Source organism: Stegodyphus dumicola, chromosome 2 (genome assembly GCF_044657685.1).
Source record: "Stegodyphus dumicola isolate Sdum_Otavi_A_Nest chromosome 2, ASM4465768v1".
Taxonomy (NCBI): Eukaryota; Metazoa; Arthropoda; class Arachnida; order Araneae; family Eresidae; genus Stegodyphus; species Stegodyphus dumicola.
In genome coordinates this window covers 277,658,797-277,678,172 of record NC_140769.1, presented here as the reverse complement: position 1 = coordinate 277,678,172, position 19,376 = coordinate 277,658,797, and the positions used below count along the sequence as shown (strand labels likewise).

The 19,376-nt window shown below is 31.2% G+C and overlaps 1 protein-coding gene across 6 annotated transcripts in view; it reads left to right on the top strand.

Annotated features, from left to right (window-relative positions):
* Positions 1-19,376, top strand: part of LOC118188776 (AMP deaminase 2-like) — an 87,838-nt gene that overhangs the window by 17,789 nt on the left and 50,673 nt on the right. For 4 of the 6 annotated variants that reach the window (XM_085812200.1, XM_085812197.1, XM_085812199.1 and 1 more), the window contains exons 2-4: positions 1,371-1,581; positions 4,373-4,396; positions 11,821-11,965. In XM_085812200.1, the coding sequence (XP_085668326.1) occupies positions 1,371-1,581; positions 4,373-4,396; positions 11,821-11,965 (380 nt within the window). The remainder of the gene's footprint in view (positions 1-1,370; positions 1,582-4,372; positions 4,397-11,820; positions 11,966-19,376) is intronic. The other 2 variants (XM_085812198.1, XM_035359280.2) reach the window with 1 other exon arrangement.

Below are 19,376 nucleotides of genomic sequence, written 5' to 3'. Positions count from 1 at the left end.
CTACCAACCCAAGCGAAGAATGATTTTATTCCTGAAATTTAACGCCGCCTGTTGAAAATTTTCTTTATTCTCCCAATACCGGCAGTTGTTGATTCCGATTGCGTAATATCACGTAGGGAAGAATTACGGCGCACGTATTGCGCAATAACGTTTGCAATATTTTGCAGAGATAATTAATTTTGATGTTCGGTCCGAGATTTGTTTATGAACACTTAAAAGAGTTTTAATGTGCTTGCTAAGCAGAATATTTTTTAGTTCCGTTGGTTTATTTTTATATGATGCACATATTGAAATGTCAAAAGCATTATTTATTCAGCGGAAAAATCTAGCGGAAATACTTGGCGGAATATATCTAGCGGAAATAAATATTTAGCGGAATATAAATATTTAGCGGAAAAATCTAAAGAGCGGCTACAGTCTACCACCCCCTCCCCTCCGCTCCTTCAAGTTACGCTCGACTGTCCGAATATTTTCAAGTATGCCAGTTAGTTAAGCTTTTAACTGTTAAAGATGATTGCATGAAGCAAATTTCTATCTTCTGATTTCAGAAATGTTCCTCTTTTTTACTTAAATTACTTTGTTTGCAATATCTCTTAAGAAAAAACTGATATACAATGAAAATTTAGAAAATGTTCAGAATTTAGAATTAAATTATTTAAATATCAATATGAGTAGAAAAATAAATTGTATTTATTATTAGGTTCCAAGCGAATACAATAAGTATATGCCTTATTATTATTTATTTTCTCTATTTTGAACTGAAATTTCATCATTAAATCTTGTAATATAGTTTAGTTCTTCATAGATTTTTTTCTCTCATTGTAAACTAGTTCTGTAAATTGAACTATTATTGAAAATTAAAAACAAAAAAAGTAATTATTTTCCATGGTTGAGGTAATGCTTATTCTCTCTTAATAAGTACTTCATTTCTCATATTTTAAATTAAAGTATAATTTTTAAGGTTATGCAGTTATATATGATGTAGTTAGACAGGTGCTTATTTTTTTCTTAAAATATGCTTGAAAAATGCTTATAGGTGCTTATTTTTTTAACTAAAATGTGGCTATGAACCCTGTGTTCAGATAATCAGAAAGTATTTAGTGTTCAGAAGCAACAAATGTTATTTAGTAGTAAATTTCATATATTGAACCAAAGTAGCTTTTGTCTTTATAGTTAATCACCTTTTCGATGCATATATGAAAAGGAACAAATATGTACATACTCGAAAACAAAACCCCAGATTTTCATAACAATATCTTTCTTTATGTTGTTCATTTTATACTGGCATGAGACTTCTAATTTCTTCTTTTAATGTTTCCACTTTTTAATTATTTATTTTTTCAGTATAATGGATATTGTCTTTTTTCTAGGAAGTGATTCTCCAGTTTTCGTTTATGAAGTTCCCAGTGTTTTACAGTCCACTGAAGCTGATGAAAGCTATATAAAGGTAGCAGAAACTATTATTCATCATTCTATGGAGGCTGCAAAAGGAAAAGAAATTTCAGCACCCTATGAAGTACCACATTTTCCTATTGAAAAGGATCAGTCACGCCGTGCTATACAAAGACAGCTTTCTACGAGGTAGTAATTTTTAAGCAGTATGAACGTTTTAACTCATTTTTTTACTATCACTTGATCTGTTTCAAAAATAGTGTGTGTGTATTTAAAATATATATTATTCAAAATGTGTTGACTTTTGATTACCTCTACTTTTATGCTAAATGTGCTGTTTTTTAATTGTCTGTAATCTGTATTATTAAAAAGGAAGAATTTGCAACATTTTTTTAATTAAGATTCTTTATTTGCATTTATATATTTAATAGTAGTTTTATCAGGAATCAGGTTCCTTCTAATTGCCTTGGGAAACATCAGTGTAATCCTGAGTAGGAAAAGGGAGTTCATGTGTGCGTGGAATAGACAACACAAGTGAAGTTATCTTAACCCTTTATTTCTCGCAGTGTACAAGCACTTCTGCACTTCGGGATACAGAGACCAACACTTTTGGTCTAAAACGTAGAAAATAAAGAAATATTCACTTAATAACTAACTTAACTAAATAAGAACTAAACTTAAATGCTTTACAGAATCTATTAAAGTGAAGATTGGCTTGTGACACTATGTATGTAGTGAGCCCAGTGCAAATTCTACAATACATCTAGTATATCAGCAGGAACTAAGTTCTGGCCTTAAAGGCAGACACAAATTGACTGAAAAGCACACACGTAGCAGGGCAACAGGAAGGCTTTCTCTCTTTTGGCTAAAAGCCGTATCTTAAGTACTTTTTCCAGTTTGCAAACTCATTAGCATAAAAATCCTTCTCATGCTTATTCTGGCCGGAAATGGAAAATAAGATAGGATAGCAAAGTTTAAAGTAAAATAAACATTAGTAAAACTTAAAATCTTTCTAGTTCAAAAAAATGTCAGAGAAAATACAGTGCAAAGTCTGTAATCCAGACTTGTCGGGACTTCGGCGATTCCGGATTAGGGGTTTTTCTGGATTATAGATCATCAATTTAAATCTCGTAAGATGGCATGCAGAAATTATACAATTAAAAATATGAAACCATAATTTATGAAAAAAGAGCACTTATGATCTAAAGCGTATCAAAATTTATTAAAAAAAAAAGCTTAATATTTATTTGTTTACTTTATTACACATTTCTTTCAATGTAAGTTATTTAAGTTGCTTCGTTTTTTGTGCTAATACTTTCTCTTTAATTCTATAAACAGACATAATTTCTTATTTAGTTACAAAGTTCCACTGTTCAATTCCTGTAATTGCTGTGTCGAGAATACCGATTGACTTGTCAATCGAAACTTTTTCGTTTTCAATAACCTCTCTGTCACTTTCTTCGCTATCGGAAGCGGTAGTCATATGCTTTTGACTTTCCAATGTGATACTTCTCGCATAATTTTGAGACAGGTATGCCTTTATCAATTTTTTACAGCAATTCCACTTTTTGTTTGATAGACATCGAAACATGCTTTCACTTTGTAAATCCTTTGGCAGCTCCAGAATCAGAAACTCTTTTTGACATAATCGAAAGTTCAAGTTTAATTTTTATAAAATTGCTTTAACAGTCTGCAAAAAAAATAATAAGTCGGATCCAGTTAGAAGATTAAGGAACAGGGAAATCTGCAACATTAACTGAAATGCCTTAGAATCAGTAAAGATAATTTTAGCCTAGCTTATACCATCCATTATACATTAAACGGGCATGTGTAAACGCATTGCGCGCATGTGTAAAGCATACAAAAAAAAAAGTTTGAGGTCCGGAATATAGATTATTCTGGATAATGGACGTCCAGATTACAGACTTTGTACTGTAGTATCTATGTCTTCATAAGATGTGATAGCTGCACCCATGGAGCTGTAGAAATGAGATGAGATACTGACTTCACAAGCTTTTTGTGGAGTTTGAATACAGTAAACACTATGTCTCCTGAAGAATAATCCACAATTTGGCAATATTCATAGCTGATGAATCCATGCTTTTAACAGAATTTTGCAAGAAATCTTAAATCTAGCAAGTCAGAATTTAATTAACAAGAAGGCTTATCTTTACACCAAACTTGGATAAATCTTCTTTAGAACATTGTTAAGAAGCTGTGGATGTGTATGATTGCTATTTTTCTTGAGGTAAGTGTCTAGATTAATCAGAATGAATACATCTGAAAGGTTATTTATATAATGTTCATTGATAAAAATGTACGAGAGATTTTTATTTGTGCTAGGTAAACACATTACATGTTATCACCAAGCTATTTCCAACCTGTGCTGTCACTTGCTAAATACTGGATTGGGGAAGTTTTTTTACTTCGTTCGATTATTTTACTTACCAGAGTCAGATGAGAAAGATGACTTGTCAGACTGTACTTCTAATTCACATTCTTCCAGTATCTAGCAGCAATTTTTCCAAGATGAGAGAAGATGTGAACTACAGTATCTTACATAGCAGTAGTAGTAATAATAGTGTGACAAGTCACTGTAACAAGACAAATGAAGATAAATTGTTACTGAATTAAAAATGAATGAGTCTGTACATATTTTTAGATTGCAAAATATATTTTCTGGAAAATATTTTCAATTTGAATTAAGTTTTATTGATTAAAAACATGATAAATATTTATCTATTTTATGATGAAAATTTATCTTAAGTTTTTGACTTCTTTTGATGCCATAATTCTGCATCTAGATTATGTATGTTGCTTTACTGTTTTAAAATATAAGTTTTTAAAATACTTACATTTATCATGAATCAAATTTAAAGAACAATGTTCAGTACTTTGATTTTTCCCCCTTTAAACACATGTATCAGTACTTGCAATAAAAATGTGAGTTTTATAAGATTTTTCTTTTACATACATGCAGCCATGCAATCAGTGATGAAGAAAAGTGAGTTGTCTGCAAATATTTATATATTATAATTTGAGCCTAAGATAATAAAGTAACTTATCATTGTGCATATACAGTGAAAATCGTTTAACACGAAACTGAGGGGACTGATATATTTTTTCATGTTAAAGGATATTGCCCCCCCCAAAAAAAACATATATTCAACAAAATTATGTTTATTAGAGTACATTTTATTTACATAGATATGTATATATGCATGTATATAATAAAAATCAATGAAAAAAATATCCACAAGAACTTTATGAAATTTAATACAAAATTTTCAGGTTTTTTGAAAAACAAAACATTTATTGAGTCTTTGGAAAATAATCTGATATTTTACTTTACATTGTCTTTTTTTAGCATCAAATTGTTAACAAATTGATGATATCATTCATTTTGTTATTCATTTCACATTGGAATGTACATCTAAATAAATGTGCATACTTTTCATGATGTTCCTCATATTGGATGACATGGGAACAGGAGCTGCATTATTCATTTCGTTTTCGTCATCGGAATCTGCATCAATGGTATTTTTTGATTTTTGAAGAAACTTCAAAATGCTTTTGTCTGCCATAATTAGGACTGTATACACATTATCATCAACTACTGCAATGAATTCTTCGAATAATACAGTAGGACAGTCCAATAATACAAATTTTCTCAAACACTTCATTAAGTGTCGACTCGACACTCTTCTCCATTTCTTTTGGCGCCAAAGAATCTGATCCTTTTGAAAATCGTGCATGACAAAAACAATTTTCAATCATCTTTGGAGTCATTGAATTCCATGCAGAGTGCAATAAATGAAGAGACAGAGACATGCAAAGTGCGACATATGAACCAAACTCGCAGATTTTTACTCCCACTGTGATGTTCTCGTCACCGAATTCCAAAGCCAACTGATGAGAGATGAAAAGTTTGTATAGCATTTGTAGAGGTGTGGATGATGAAAGTAGTTTAGATAAACAAAACTGGCTTGTGTCGCAGGCTATTCCGAGGGTATTTCAAAGCCAAGTTAGCCTCCTTTCTATGAAACATGTGAAACCACGTCTCTTTCATTTCACACCCTTCTTAAATCTTGTTTTAGGCCGGTGTTTTCCCTGTTTTGTTTTCCGTGTTTTTGTTTTGTGTTAAGAGAAACAAAATGCATGAAAATACATAGTAGTTTTTCGGGACCATTGTATTGTTTCATTTTAACCGATATTTCATCTTAAGCGTTTTCGCGTTAAACACATTTCACTGTATATACTATACATAAAAATATTAACAAATAATTAAATGTAATAAGGACTATTAAGAATCCTGCGGCGAGGCTGCAATAATTTAATTTAATGTAATTATAATTAAAGGGAATTACTCCTATTAAAATTCTATTGTTTAAAATTAAATTAAGAGAATTACAATTTGAAGTTTAAATTCCAATTTACAAATTCATTATTTTTAAATATTAAATTTTTCAAAAATATTAAATAGTAAATGTCAAAGTGGTATGGAAAAATTTAGAAGCAATGGCCAATAGTAGCGGATATGCATAAAATTGTGATAAAAATTTGTTATTGATAATTAAAAAGCAATAACTGATAGGATAATGAAATAATACCGACTTTTCAGGGAGAATTAGCTTATTTCACACTCCCCTCAATCGTTCAAACATCATGTTTTATCCTTGTTACATTTACATTATAATGTTTTATTTTCCCATTTTTACATGTTTGCTCATCTCATTGGTTTGATACTTATGTTTTGTTCTAAAAGTACATTTGCATTTAAGTAAGGTTTTTCATTCCAAATAATTTGAATTAATTTACATCGTGTAGGGGAATTCTTGATATGCATATGACTGTGCTAAATGTGGGGAATTAAATACTTACATTTAATTTCATTTTTACTTTCGATTTGCACATGCATAGCAAGAACGAAACATGATGTTTGAATGATTAAGGGGAGTGTGAAATAAGCTAATTCCCCCTGACGAGTCGGTATTATTTCACTCTCCTATTGGTTTTTCATTTTTAATTATCATTAACAGATTTTTATCACAATTTTAGGCAAATCCACTAATATTGGCTGTTGCTAGTAAAGCAATTTTTCCATACCAATTTGACTTTACTATTTAAAATTACTTTAAAAATAACGAATTTGTAAATTTGAATTTAAACTTCAAATTGTAATTCTCTTAATTTAATTTTAAACAACAGAATTTTAATAGGAGTATTCCCTTTAATTATAACTATTTATATTATACAGATGTATTTGCATAAGTGCTGTGTTTTCAAGGCTCATGAATAATTTTCTTAATACAGTGCAGTCTCAGTTATCTGGGAGAATGGCAGGTTATGAATAACTGAAAAATACAAGTAATCCAAACAATCAATTTCATGCATATTATATGTGTTTATTTCTTTAAAAAAATTTTATTATTATTCTTTATTCATATTTTAGGTCTAAAATTTTTTAATTAGCTTTTAAAAGAATAAGAAGATAATATGCCCAAATATGCATATGAAACAAAAAGATGCCAGTGATGTCCAGTGGCACATGCAGAGCGAATTGTACAAAAGTTATCATTGAAACTAAAAGATGAAATTTAGTGGTGTTTTAGAGCGTGTTGGGATTTATGTGTGTTTGTTTTTTACACAGTCTTACATAGAGGGGCGAAAGTGCGTGCTTGCATGTTTTTTAATAACGGATAATTTGCAAACCATATATAATTTTTATTAGCAGCAAAAATTTTCAAATAGACGTATAATTTCTTCATAATTGTCTTAAACAGGAAAATGAAAGTATTTCATATTTTATTCATATTTTAAACAGACTGTATATTAAATGAGAAAATTTTTAATATAAGAGGGAAAAAGAGGAAATTTGCCTTAAAATATTCTTGATAAGACTTTAGTTAATTATCTGGTACTTATATATTTTCCTGTTGATAATTTTTGAGTGTGATTTAGAACCTGTAATGGATTAGCGTAAAATTAGAACACACTCGTAAGATCTTTGCCTAGGTATTTATACAACCCCAACTAGTTTTTAGTATGTAGTTTTATAGTTTATTTGTAATTTATATTTGTTAATTATCTTACTAAATAAAGAGCTGTCTGTTTATTCCAGACTTCTTTTGGAATGACTGGCACAAATTTGAGCTTATATGTATTTAAGGTTTTATATGTTATGTATGTAACTTGTTCTTTGTCTAAAGTGTGATATGTATCTTCAAACTTCCACTGGAGTGATTGGCATAAATTTGGCAGGATAAGTACCAAATATTTTAAATGAAAGCAAAACATTAAATTTTATAAATAAAAGTATTCATTGACTGTACCTAATAGTTTTGTATTTTGAGAGCTTTAATAAAATCATGTTAACTCTGATAATATTTAATTTAATCAAATCTATTATATACACTGAAGCACCATTATATTATGATCACTTGTTTAATATGAAGAAAGGCCACCGTTCGCCCTCAAAACTGTCAACAACGGGTGAGACATTCACTTGACCAAGTCATGATAGGTATTCTGAGGTATCTGGTACTAGGCATTCACTAACTGATCCTGCAATTCCTACACATTGCAAGGTGGTAGTGTGGCAGCCTGAATTTAGTTTTCCAGGTGGATCCATAAATGTTTGATTGGCTTCATGTCAGGTGAATTCGAAGGTTTTTCTTGCAATTCACCAGAATGTTTCTCAAACCACTCCCTGACGGACTTTTATGGCATGGTGCATTATTTTGTTTAAATGGCATCACCTGCCAGGAGCACTGTTGTCAAGAAGGGGTACAATTGGTCTGCAATGATGTTCACATGGAGTGGGGGTTCTTAACCTTATTCCCCATCTGGTCACATCTGACAAACGGGAAATCGCTGGCGGGCGCAGTCAAAAAAAAGTATAACGATTCTTAATATTTCTTTATTTTATTGCAGTCATAAGCATCATAAACAATATCCTACACTAAAAAGGTAACAAAAAATTCAAAATAGTTATATTTAATGCGATTTTTGGCATTGTATATTATCCATTAATTTTTCAAAGTCGGCATATAAGATGATATTCCCAATCCTATAGCATCTTCGAGATTGCTATCGTTAAGTTGAGATCTGATTGTTGATTTAATTGTGTTCATTGTTGAAAACAATGATTCACATAAATATGTGGAACCGAAACAGGATTTTAATTTGTAAGCTCCTTTTTTCAAAAGGGGATATTTTTTATTTTTAGCTAGATTCCAGATATTTTCATTAAGTCCACACGATTTTAATACAATATCAGTGTGAATATTTAAAATCTCATCTTCAGTTGAAGATTCTTCTTCCTCAATAATTTTCCCTATGGAATTTGCAACTTCAGAAATACTAATTTGAGGACTGAATGGGTTTATAAAAAATGAAGCCACTGGCTCAATAATATAAAATTGCTGGAATCTATTTTTGAATTGTTCCAAAATCTTCTGAAGATGACCAATAAATAAATTTAGGTCAAACGAATTTTCACCAATGACTTTTTTCATTTGTGGAAAAGGATCAAGAGACCCTTTTGATAAATTTTCTTTCTAGAATTATAATTTTTATTTAAAACTATTAATTGCAGAAACCATTTCCACTGTATCTTTATTTGCCCCCTGAAATTGAAGGCTTAAAATATTAAATTTTTCTCAAAAGTCCATCAACCAGAGAAGGTCATCCAGTTGTTCGAAACATTCACCTTTTGAAATGAAATATCTTTTAATCAATTCTAGATGTTCAAAAAATTGGACGAGAGCTTTACCGCTACCTAACCATCTTATGTCTGTGTGTAAAATAAGGTCAGATTTTTAAGAATTGCCCTCTTCTACAATGATAACTATGTGAGCTCATGTGCACATCCATTCTTATGTTTTGATTTGAAAATATTGCATCAGTCATATATTCTCTGGTCATATAGTGTTTTGGATTCACAAATCAATGACTTTACATTGATTTTAAAATCTTAAAATTTTGAAATCTTGTAAAATTAATCTTAAAATTTTGAAAAGCAGCTTTCTTTATAATTCCCAATAGGGTCTTAAGTGTTCCCATACATCTTTTTATATTTGCTATATTAATCCTTTAAAAATAATAGATAGTGACAGAATTTGATGGCAGCATCCTTTTATCTGAAAAGTGGTATGGGACAAAAGTGACATGAACACGAAATTGAGAATTAAATCTAAATTGAGATCAACACTAATTGCTTCATAATTAGTGTTGATCTACATAATGAGCTTATTGTAATTGAAAATAGTATAACTCTTAGAATACGAGTATTTTCAATGCTTATAAATGTAATGTATTGTTTTTAATGACAAACTCATTTTAAAAAACAAATTTTAGAAAATTTGTATTGCATCATTATTTTTTTTATATATATATGTAAGAAAATCTTTTCATAAATTCAGGTAAAGTGTCACTTCTGTTTTATCAAATTTAGCCAAAATCTAATATGTTGTTCTCACTGAAGTCTTAAATACTAAAACTGAAAAGTTTTGGAGTATATTTTAATATAGTTTTTCCATTAAGAAATGTTATAGGCTTTCTATAAAGTAACACTTCCAATTCTCCAATTATATCTAATCAAGTTTTTATGTGAATGTAGAAAGCTTAAATACAGAAAACAGGAATTTGTGAAAATTTTATAAGAGTTATAATGAGTAAAAAAATTGTTATATGCATACACACAGGTAGACAGAAATCATTGTAAAAAATGTGTTGCAGGGATCTAATTCAAGCTTACACTAGGTATAAAACTCTATTGAATTTTTGGACTGAAAACATTACTTCTCTTACCAATGTGTACAGTTTGGCAGGAGGAGAGAGTGCTCTTTTTAATTTCTTGTACAAAGTAAAGGAAGTATTGTAATCACAAAAAATTTGGTTATCAGATTTCAATGGAAATAAGCATTTTGACCACCCCATAATCCATTTGGATTATAACGATTAGCTGTAGAATGTTGAAATTTTGTATATGCGTTTGCTGTAACATCTAGTTGTGCACGTCTTTTTTTTTATTGCAATTTGCCATACCAAAAGTAATTTTTTCTGGCTCAGTGAGGTCTGCTTTTTTATTCTTTGATGTTGGTAAATTATGCATTTTTCGCTTTAAAAGTGATTGAATTAAGTTGTGCTTATGTTCCAGTTAAGGTTTTATGCCTTTAGTTAATCTTCATGCAATAGTAGCAAAATTATTAGCTTATCTAAAAGTGTAAGGAGAGATAAGCCTAACAAGGCAGAACTTCTTTACATATGAAATTCTTAGTAGTATAGAGAATTAAGAAATTTGGTGCACCATCTTCAGTAACTTTCTGTCAAGTGGAACCAAAAGTTAACTCTAAATTGCCCCTAAAATTTTGTCTTCCTGCATGTTGGTCGAATTCTTCATATTTGCATAGGAAGTCTAATTTTAATAGTAAAAATTGATTTTTTTAACTGTATTTCATGTTTTAGGGGCTTCTTTTATCTTACAATTTTTAATGAAGATGTCTTTGGTTTTTATGTATGTTTGCTTTGCTACAAAGTGAGAACTTAATTTATTGAATATAAAATATAATCTCTAATGTAATTTGAGGAAATGAGTTTAAATGAAATACAGCAAAAAAGAAATGTATAATTTAATACGCCATACAAAGAAGTCGTATGGGGTCCACATAAGATGTTTTCTTTTTATTGGAGTCCTTAAGGTCCTTATCGACTTCAAGTAAAATACCATTTCTGGTTGTCCAATTCAGCCCTGATCAACTGAATATCAATGCGTTTGACCTAAACACAGAAAATGGGAATTTTTTAAAGTTTGATAGAAGAGTTATCATAAATGGAAAAATCATCACATACATTCACTGCCATTATCGTAAAAATACTGACAGATGTTATTCTGAAAATTATAAAAATGTGTTGTGATGACCCTAATTCATGCTTATTCTATGAAAACTCACTATCTTTGTAAAAGAAATCAGACGAGCTTCTAGGGTTGTTGAATGGTAACAAAAATAAAAATCAGGGATTGTATTTTCGGGAATATTTGGTGAGTGCAGAATAATTAAGTACCTCTTTTCAATAACAATTATAGCTAAGTTTTGTGACAAATCTCTTGTAATTATTGTAATTAGGGAAATACATTATACTGTATACAGTTGCTCTAAAATACAGTTTACTTTTCTCCAAATACAGTTTATTTTTCTCCAAAAGCTGAGCCAAAGTAGAGATTTAGTTGAAGTTTTGCAAAAAATAAAATGGAGGGTTTTCTTGTTTAATACTTATCATGCTTAATAGTTTTTTAATTGTCATTTAACTACCTTTGTTTGTTAAAAGTACTTTTAAGGTATATTTAAATGCATGATAAATATCTTGAAAACATATTAAAATTTCATTTAGACTGTACTTTGTCATTGTTATTTTTATCATTTTCAGAGCACAGAAAGAACTACAAGAGAAAATGACGTATGATTTTAATTTATCTCCAAATGACGTGGTGGATAATCGTGTTCCACTTTACGACAGACTTTTTGTGCCTCATTTCCAAAGAGTGTCTGTTGGTGGAGAGCATTGTTCAGGGGTAGGTGATGGCACTGTTTTAATTCAGTAAACAAAAGTTTTATGTGCTTTTATTGATAGATGTACACTGGTGTCCAAAAGTTAAGCATAATTGATAATTATGTGAATAAAGAAGGAACTGTAAATCAGAGTGGTGGGAAACGTGATATGTGAGTGTAAAATGTTTATAAAATAAGGAAGCAAACCAAAGGAATGATAATAATTAATTTTATTATCCAAAGTAGCAATTTGAAAGAAAACGGAGAATAGCAAGGGTTCACATTTTAAAGAAAAAAGAAAGAAAACATTAAATAAATTACTGATGCTGCAGTTTAATAAGGCGTGTGGTCACCTCTGACAGCCAGGCACACTGCACAGCGATTTACCATACTTGCTATGAAATGATGAATGAGTTGTGGGCTCAAATGGTTCTAAGCTTCTTGGAGAGTTCTCTTCAGTTCTGTAACAGAGCTTGGTGGGTGCAAAAGGGCTGCAATTTGTCTCCCGAACATATCCCATACATGCTCGATAGGATTTAAATCAGGGGAGTTCGCAGGCCACGACATGTGCTGGATGTTTTTCGTTTCAAGGAAGTCATCAACCAGCACCGCTCGGTGACATGGTGCATTATCATCCATGAATAAGAAGTCGGGACTGACAGAACCTCTAAACGAGCGAACATAAAGCTCAAGAACTTTGTCTCTGTATCTTTGACCAGTCACAGACCTCATGTCAAAGAAATGGAGGTCTGTGCGGCCGTCCATCATGATGCCTGCCCATACCATTACTCCCCTTGATGGAAAATGATGTCTTTACGATATGTTTCTTGGTTCAAAACGTGTTCCACGTTCTCTCCATATCGTTACCCAACAAGAATCAGAACTCAGACTAAACCGGGACTCGTCACTGAACATCACATTGGCCCACTCTCCCACACTCCAATGTTGATGTTTCAAACTCCAGTTCAAACGAGCGCGTTTCTGCGCAGACGTGAGGGGAATGCAAGCTGCTGGTCTTTTGGCATACAGGCTAGCATGATTGAGTCTCCTGTAAACAGTTTGTCTCGAAATTCATATTCCTGTGGTGACTGTGAACGCTGAACCCAGTGTTCTGGCAGTACTGCCCCTCTGACATTGCGCACTTATTACCAGATATCGGTCTTGGCGAGGGGTTGTAACTCTTGGTCGACCTGATACTGGTCACCGGGTAACATCTCCTGCTCTTTGAAACCTCTGCCACAGTCTTGAGATCACAGACTGGTTCACATTCAGAACTTGAGACACTTTGGTTTGTGATCGTCCAGATTCCAACGATTCTTCCTTTCGCAAACATCTCCAATTGGCGTCTTTGTGCCATCATTCACCTTGTTTGATGGTTAACAACGTTCTTTCGCACAGCAGTTGCCCGAAACTTGTCTCAATTGCCTATGCTGCGTGAATTGGTTTCTCTGTGTTCTGACATGCGCAGGTTTTTCACGTAGGACGTAGTTGACTGAAAAGCTTTGCATAAACCCAATGTTTCTTCTTCACCCAATTACTATCCGTAAGAAATTTGGAATAATTTTACGAATATTTACTCCATGTTTTTCGCATTTTACAATTAATGCTTAACTTTTGGACACCAGTGTAGTTTGATTGCATATGAGATTAATATCATATACCTTTTTAACATTCATATGTGTATGGCGTAGTATTATGCATTGTTAATACAATAGATTGCACTTCTCTGAAGAATTTCAGTTGAGCTCTAGAATATATAGAAGCAAGCTTATCTTCATTCTCTTTAAGTCACAAATACAGCGGTTAAAAATTTCAAAAAATTTATTTTGGATTAAATATTTAATTTTAAATATTTGGATCTGGTTGATTTGATGATGGCAGAACATATTAGTGTTATCTGCATAAGGCGAACGATGCCTTCATGAAAGTCATTCTGCGAGAAAATTTGCTTCTATTCCTGTTACTTATAAGGAAAACCATTGAACTCTTGTGCAGCTAACCCATTTATAGAATCTGAACTTAGATTGAATTATCAGCCCTTGGAGCTCTTACCTACTCCCAGGGTTTAACTACCCTTAAATATTTGGAAGAATAAAATCCTTGCTTGCGATAAATCAAAAATATATTTTACTGAGAACTACTGGCTGGTTCTTGTGTAGAATAAATCAGTGGTGTGTCTAGGAAGGGACAAGGGGGAACATCTGCCCCGGGCGCAGCCTGCAAGCACTAAATTTACGTTACCAAATTTTAGAATGAAATGTTTTCCATTCTTTACAAACAGTAGGGGGTGCAAAATCTTCAGCTGTCCCTGGGTGCCGAAAACCCTAGGTTTGGTTCTGGAATAAATATGAGATATCTAAAATTTTAAGTAAATTTTATACTTTCTTTGGTTAGTATTATGAAAATACATTATGACTGTATGTGTATTATATAAAAACTATATATGTATTATATCAAAATATTGACTTATTTAACTTGCACAAATGTGCATTGTCTTCAGCCTCTTTGGAATGTTTGTCTTCCAAATGATGAGAACAAAAGTTATATTCTGTATAAAATATTCTAATAATATAATATGATATTTATGGTCATTTTAATTGTCAATAAAATTTTGAGTTTTATTTTCATTATTTTTATTTGGCTAATCTTGCCAAATAGGGACTTGCATATTCACATTTTTTTTCAACCTGCAAGTAAAAAATATTGTAACTGGTAATAATGCTAGAGTTAATAATATTAAAGGGAAAAAGTGTAAATAATAATTAGTTAGCCTTTTAGTGTTAGAATGTTGAAAATATATTTAACTGAATTTCTAATTGACCCTAGAAACAATTTAATTTCCAAATGGAATATATGGGAAATGGTGCCTGTAGCAGTTAATTTACTGATGAAAATGCATATTATTAGTTTAGCCACTTGTTATGCAATATTTGATACTGGCTAGAAAAGAAATGCAGTATAAACTTTGATCATGAACTCCTCACTTCACTAATAAATTATCCAAACAATAAAAGATGAAATGAAAGATGTATTTGAAGGAAAAACCCTTACAAGAGCATTTAATATTTTCTTCTTAATTTCTTTCTCTTTCCCTCCTTTCCTTTTTCTTTTTTCTCTTAAAAAAATAAAATTATCAATAGAGATTTTCTGTAGAATCTTTGTCATTGCATATTGAATATGAGGATTAGGAAATGCTTTAATGCCTTATTTTACATGATCCTATGATTCAAAATCCTTTTCTATCATCCCTCCATTTTTGTAATCTGCACCATTAATATAGGAATAATGAACTGATGTATTTTTATTTATGGCTAAGCATACTAAGGAAGTTTATGTCTGTATGAGGAATGGATACTCTTTTGGAAAATGTTCTAAAGGAAACCATCTATATTTACATGATAGATGAAGGAAACTGCAAAATCCCATGTAGCATGTCCATTCAACCATACTGTAGAGTTAAATTAGATTCCCACTGTTATATGGTTTAAACTGTACAGCTGTTGGTTAGCTTGAAATTGTCTCCATTTGGTAGTACATTAAGAATGAGTCGTACATTGGTTGAATCTTTTTATTTTATAGCAAAGCTGTTATGAATACTTAATATTTCTAATTGTTTTTTTTTTTTTTTTTTTTTTTTTTTAATTTTTTAAATTGTTCTGTTGTTTTTTGAATCATAAATATGAATGCTAAAGGAAAATTTAAGTCTGAAAAAATTAATATTTATGTATCAATTGAACAGAAAATTTACTTTATAATAAAAACAGAAAATCAGTTTAATGTATATTTTATAGAAAACGGAAATAGTACCCAGTAGTAAATTTTGAAAGGTTAGTTTTGAGCTCCCTCTCTTCTTAATTCAGTTTAAGTATGTTAAATGAACCTGTTCTCTCTCTCTTTTTTTTTAAACAAAGAAGCCTAATGGAAAGCAAAAAGAAATTTATTAGTTGTATCTGTGTAGCTGAACTCTGTTCAGTTGCCCACTACCTAGATTGAATTTAGGAGTGGAGTTATTTTTGGACAAAGTGGAGAGGTAAAAAGAAATGAACTTTTGGCAAGCTGGAGTGGCTCTGTTTTTTCATGAGCTTTTATGTTGTTAATAACACAGCAATAAAAATTTACGTACAGAAAGGATAATGGGTGATAGCAATTAGTACTTTTTTATTTCTTTAGATCTTTAAAATTTTACCTTAAATTCAAAAGGTAAATGTTGCATAGTTATGTTTAAAAAAATTCAGTTTACTTGTGAAAAACTGGATTTTTTTTAATTGCTGAATTATTAGGTTTGTAAAGCAATTATTAATTAATACTCATGATCAGTAGCTTCAGAATTTCTTAGGCCTTTGACTGTATCTGTTTCCATAAGCTGATTTCATTTTCATTTTTGTAATAAGAGCTGAGATATGTTTTCATTGTGGACATAAAAAATATTTTAGCTGAGAGATGTTTTGATTATGTAAATAAAAAATACATTTAGCAAAACAGTTTTATTTATTGCGACATCACACATTTGTTTTGTATTTTCCAGGATGCTGTTTTCTACTTAAGTAATAAAACATGCGTTTTCCATAATTAATTTAAGTGCACAAGTAACATACATAAACTCCATTTAGTGCAGAGAAACAGCATATGAAATATGCTATAAAAACATGTGTTTTATTGTCTACTAGCCGCTATGCAGCTAGCCTTCTTCTGGTTTTTAAAAATGTACCAGAAAAATGCCTAAAGGAAACAGCAGACATTAAATTTAAAAACTGAACAGAATTTTACTCTTTCAGTAAAAATATGTTGTATATAAAAAAAACTACAATGAAATAAGCAATATCCCTTAACACAAATATTAATTATCCTAATAAATAAATTAACCAACTTCCCATTCCAAAATCTTAAGAATTCAAATTAAGTTAAGAACATTGTTTCCTCAAAAAAAAAAATTCACGCAAATTTTTTATATAGTTAAAATTATATATAATTAAAATATAATACAGTACAAAGTCTTAAATTCGAACGTCCATAATCCGGACCTCAAAGCTACAAACTTTCTGCGCACGCTTTTTAGCTTTTACGCATGCGCAGAAAGTGCGTAATACCTTTACGTGCATGCGCATATGTGTTTACACATGCGTGTTTAATGTATAATGGACAGTGTAAGGTAGGCTAAAATTATCTAATTATCCATTTCAGTTAATGTTGCTGATTGCGTTGTTCCTTAATCTTATCTTCTAATTGGATCCGGCTTATTATTTTTTGCAGACTGTTAGAGAAATTTGATAAAAATTAAGCTTGAACTTTCGATTATGTCAAAAAGAGTTTCCAATTCTGGAGCTGCTAAAGGATATACAAAGCGAAAGCATGTTTCGATGTCCATCAAACAAAAAGTGGAATTGTTGCAAAAAATGGATAAAGGCATATCCTTTGTTTCTCTAACCATTCCGAAATCTGTTTATCAATTTCATGCTGCTCTGCATGGGGGGGGGGGGACATCGTGGCACGCAATGAACTGGAAGTTGATCTGTCAGCACTGTAGAGGTTGGTGAAAACGAAAAAATTTCGATTGACCAGTTAGTCTGTATTCTTGGTACAGCAATTGCAGGACTTGAACAGCGGAACTTTGTAACTGAACAAGAAATTATGTCTGTTTATAGAGAATTAAACAGAAAGTATTAGCATATAAAATGAAGCAACTTAAACAATTTACATTGAAAGAAATGTTTAATAAAGTAAACAAATAAATATTATGCTTTTTTTTTTTTTTTTTTTTTTTTTTTTGTAAATTTTGATACCCTTTAGATCATAATTGCTCTTTATTTCATAAATTACAGTTTCATATTTTTAATTTTATAATTTCTGCATGCCATCTTACCAGATTTAAATTGATGATCTATAATCCGGAAAAACCCCTAATCAGGAATCGCCGAAGTCCCGACGAGTCTGGATTAAAGACTTTGTACTGTATAAAAAAATTAGAATGAAATAAGCAAAAAATCATATATTTTCAAGAGAAAACAGTCAGCAGTCCAGTATCCAAAGCAACGAATGAAAAACTGTTGCCAAAACCACATTTCTAAAAGAAGGAAACTATCATCAGAAAGCAATAACCAATCAAAATTGGGCTTTGTGGATGACATAATTCAAAATATACAAACCACTTTGCCATTAGCTAATAAAGAGAGAAAGGGGGAAAAAAGAAATTCTTTCTGTTTTGCCTCACAATGCACATCTGCATCAGAGTAAGAAGATTGCGATGTGCATGTTGGGTGTATAATTAATAATATTTTATCTCTTATTGTCAGCAGTCTAGTATACAAAGCATTAAATGAAAAACTGTTACCAAAACCACATTTCTAAAAGAATGAAACTGTTCAAAATGATGCAATTTCATCAAAAATAAATAAATAAATAAATAAAATTTAAAAAAAAAAAAATCTGATTCGAATTTTGAAAGAATCGCTCCGAGGTGCCCTTGCTGTTGTCTAGATGCACAGAGCTACAAAATTTGGTACATAGGTACCAAATTTCGTAGCCCTGTGTCTATTAGCTTACCGGCAGCACAAATGAAAGACACATAGACATACTCTTTCTTTTATTATATGTAGAGATTTACCATTACTTATAATGTAGTAAGAGGTGCTCCTGATACCACACATTAAATGTGCATTAACTATAGAATTATCATGGCTTCGTGGTAGTTTATGCGAAACTCAATTTTGGTGGGTAAACAAAATTTCTGAATGTAACCTAACTCAAGACTGGTATGTTGGCTGGCAGCTGGGAGATGCTGTTGCTTTTATGGGTAATTGGTCTTAGCAGACTACTTTGACTAAGCTCCCAAGTGGGCACCTGAAATGCCTGAAATTTTCCCTGGGAAAAGATATCTACTGCATCTGTAGAAAATGTGATATTGATCGTTTCATTTCTGAACATCTTGTCACCTGTTTGGGACTTGTAAAAGAAGAGCATTTGAAAAGACCTACTTTCATTTTGGATTTATTGGCAGTTCTTGGACTCATGGATCTGGTCGAGCCTAATGGCTAACCAGTTAGGATCAGTAACAACGCATGTGTAATTGTCACGTTGTTTCAAAATGTTTTTCATAGTTGATACTATCACTCCATGTTAAGATCCTGGAAAAAAAGATTAATCCCTGAAACTGTGGATTGAAGCAATTGCATATCACACTGTAAGTCATACTAATGTTTCGACTCCATTTTACAAAACATCCAACTACTTCATGCACTGAATTGCGAGATTCATAAGTGTGGCCACCAGCTCTTGCATCACATTAATTATAAAACATATTCCAAAAAATTTTCATAGCACTACATATTTATAGCTGTAGATTCAAGTGAATAATTTTATCACGAAGGAAATACTTTAATACTCCAAATGGACCTTTTTGAACATGAAATTCTTATTTATCAAATATCTGGCCATTGA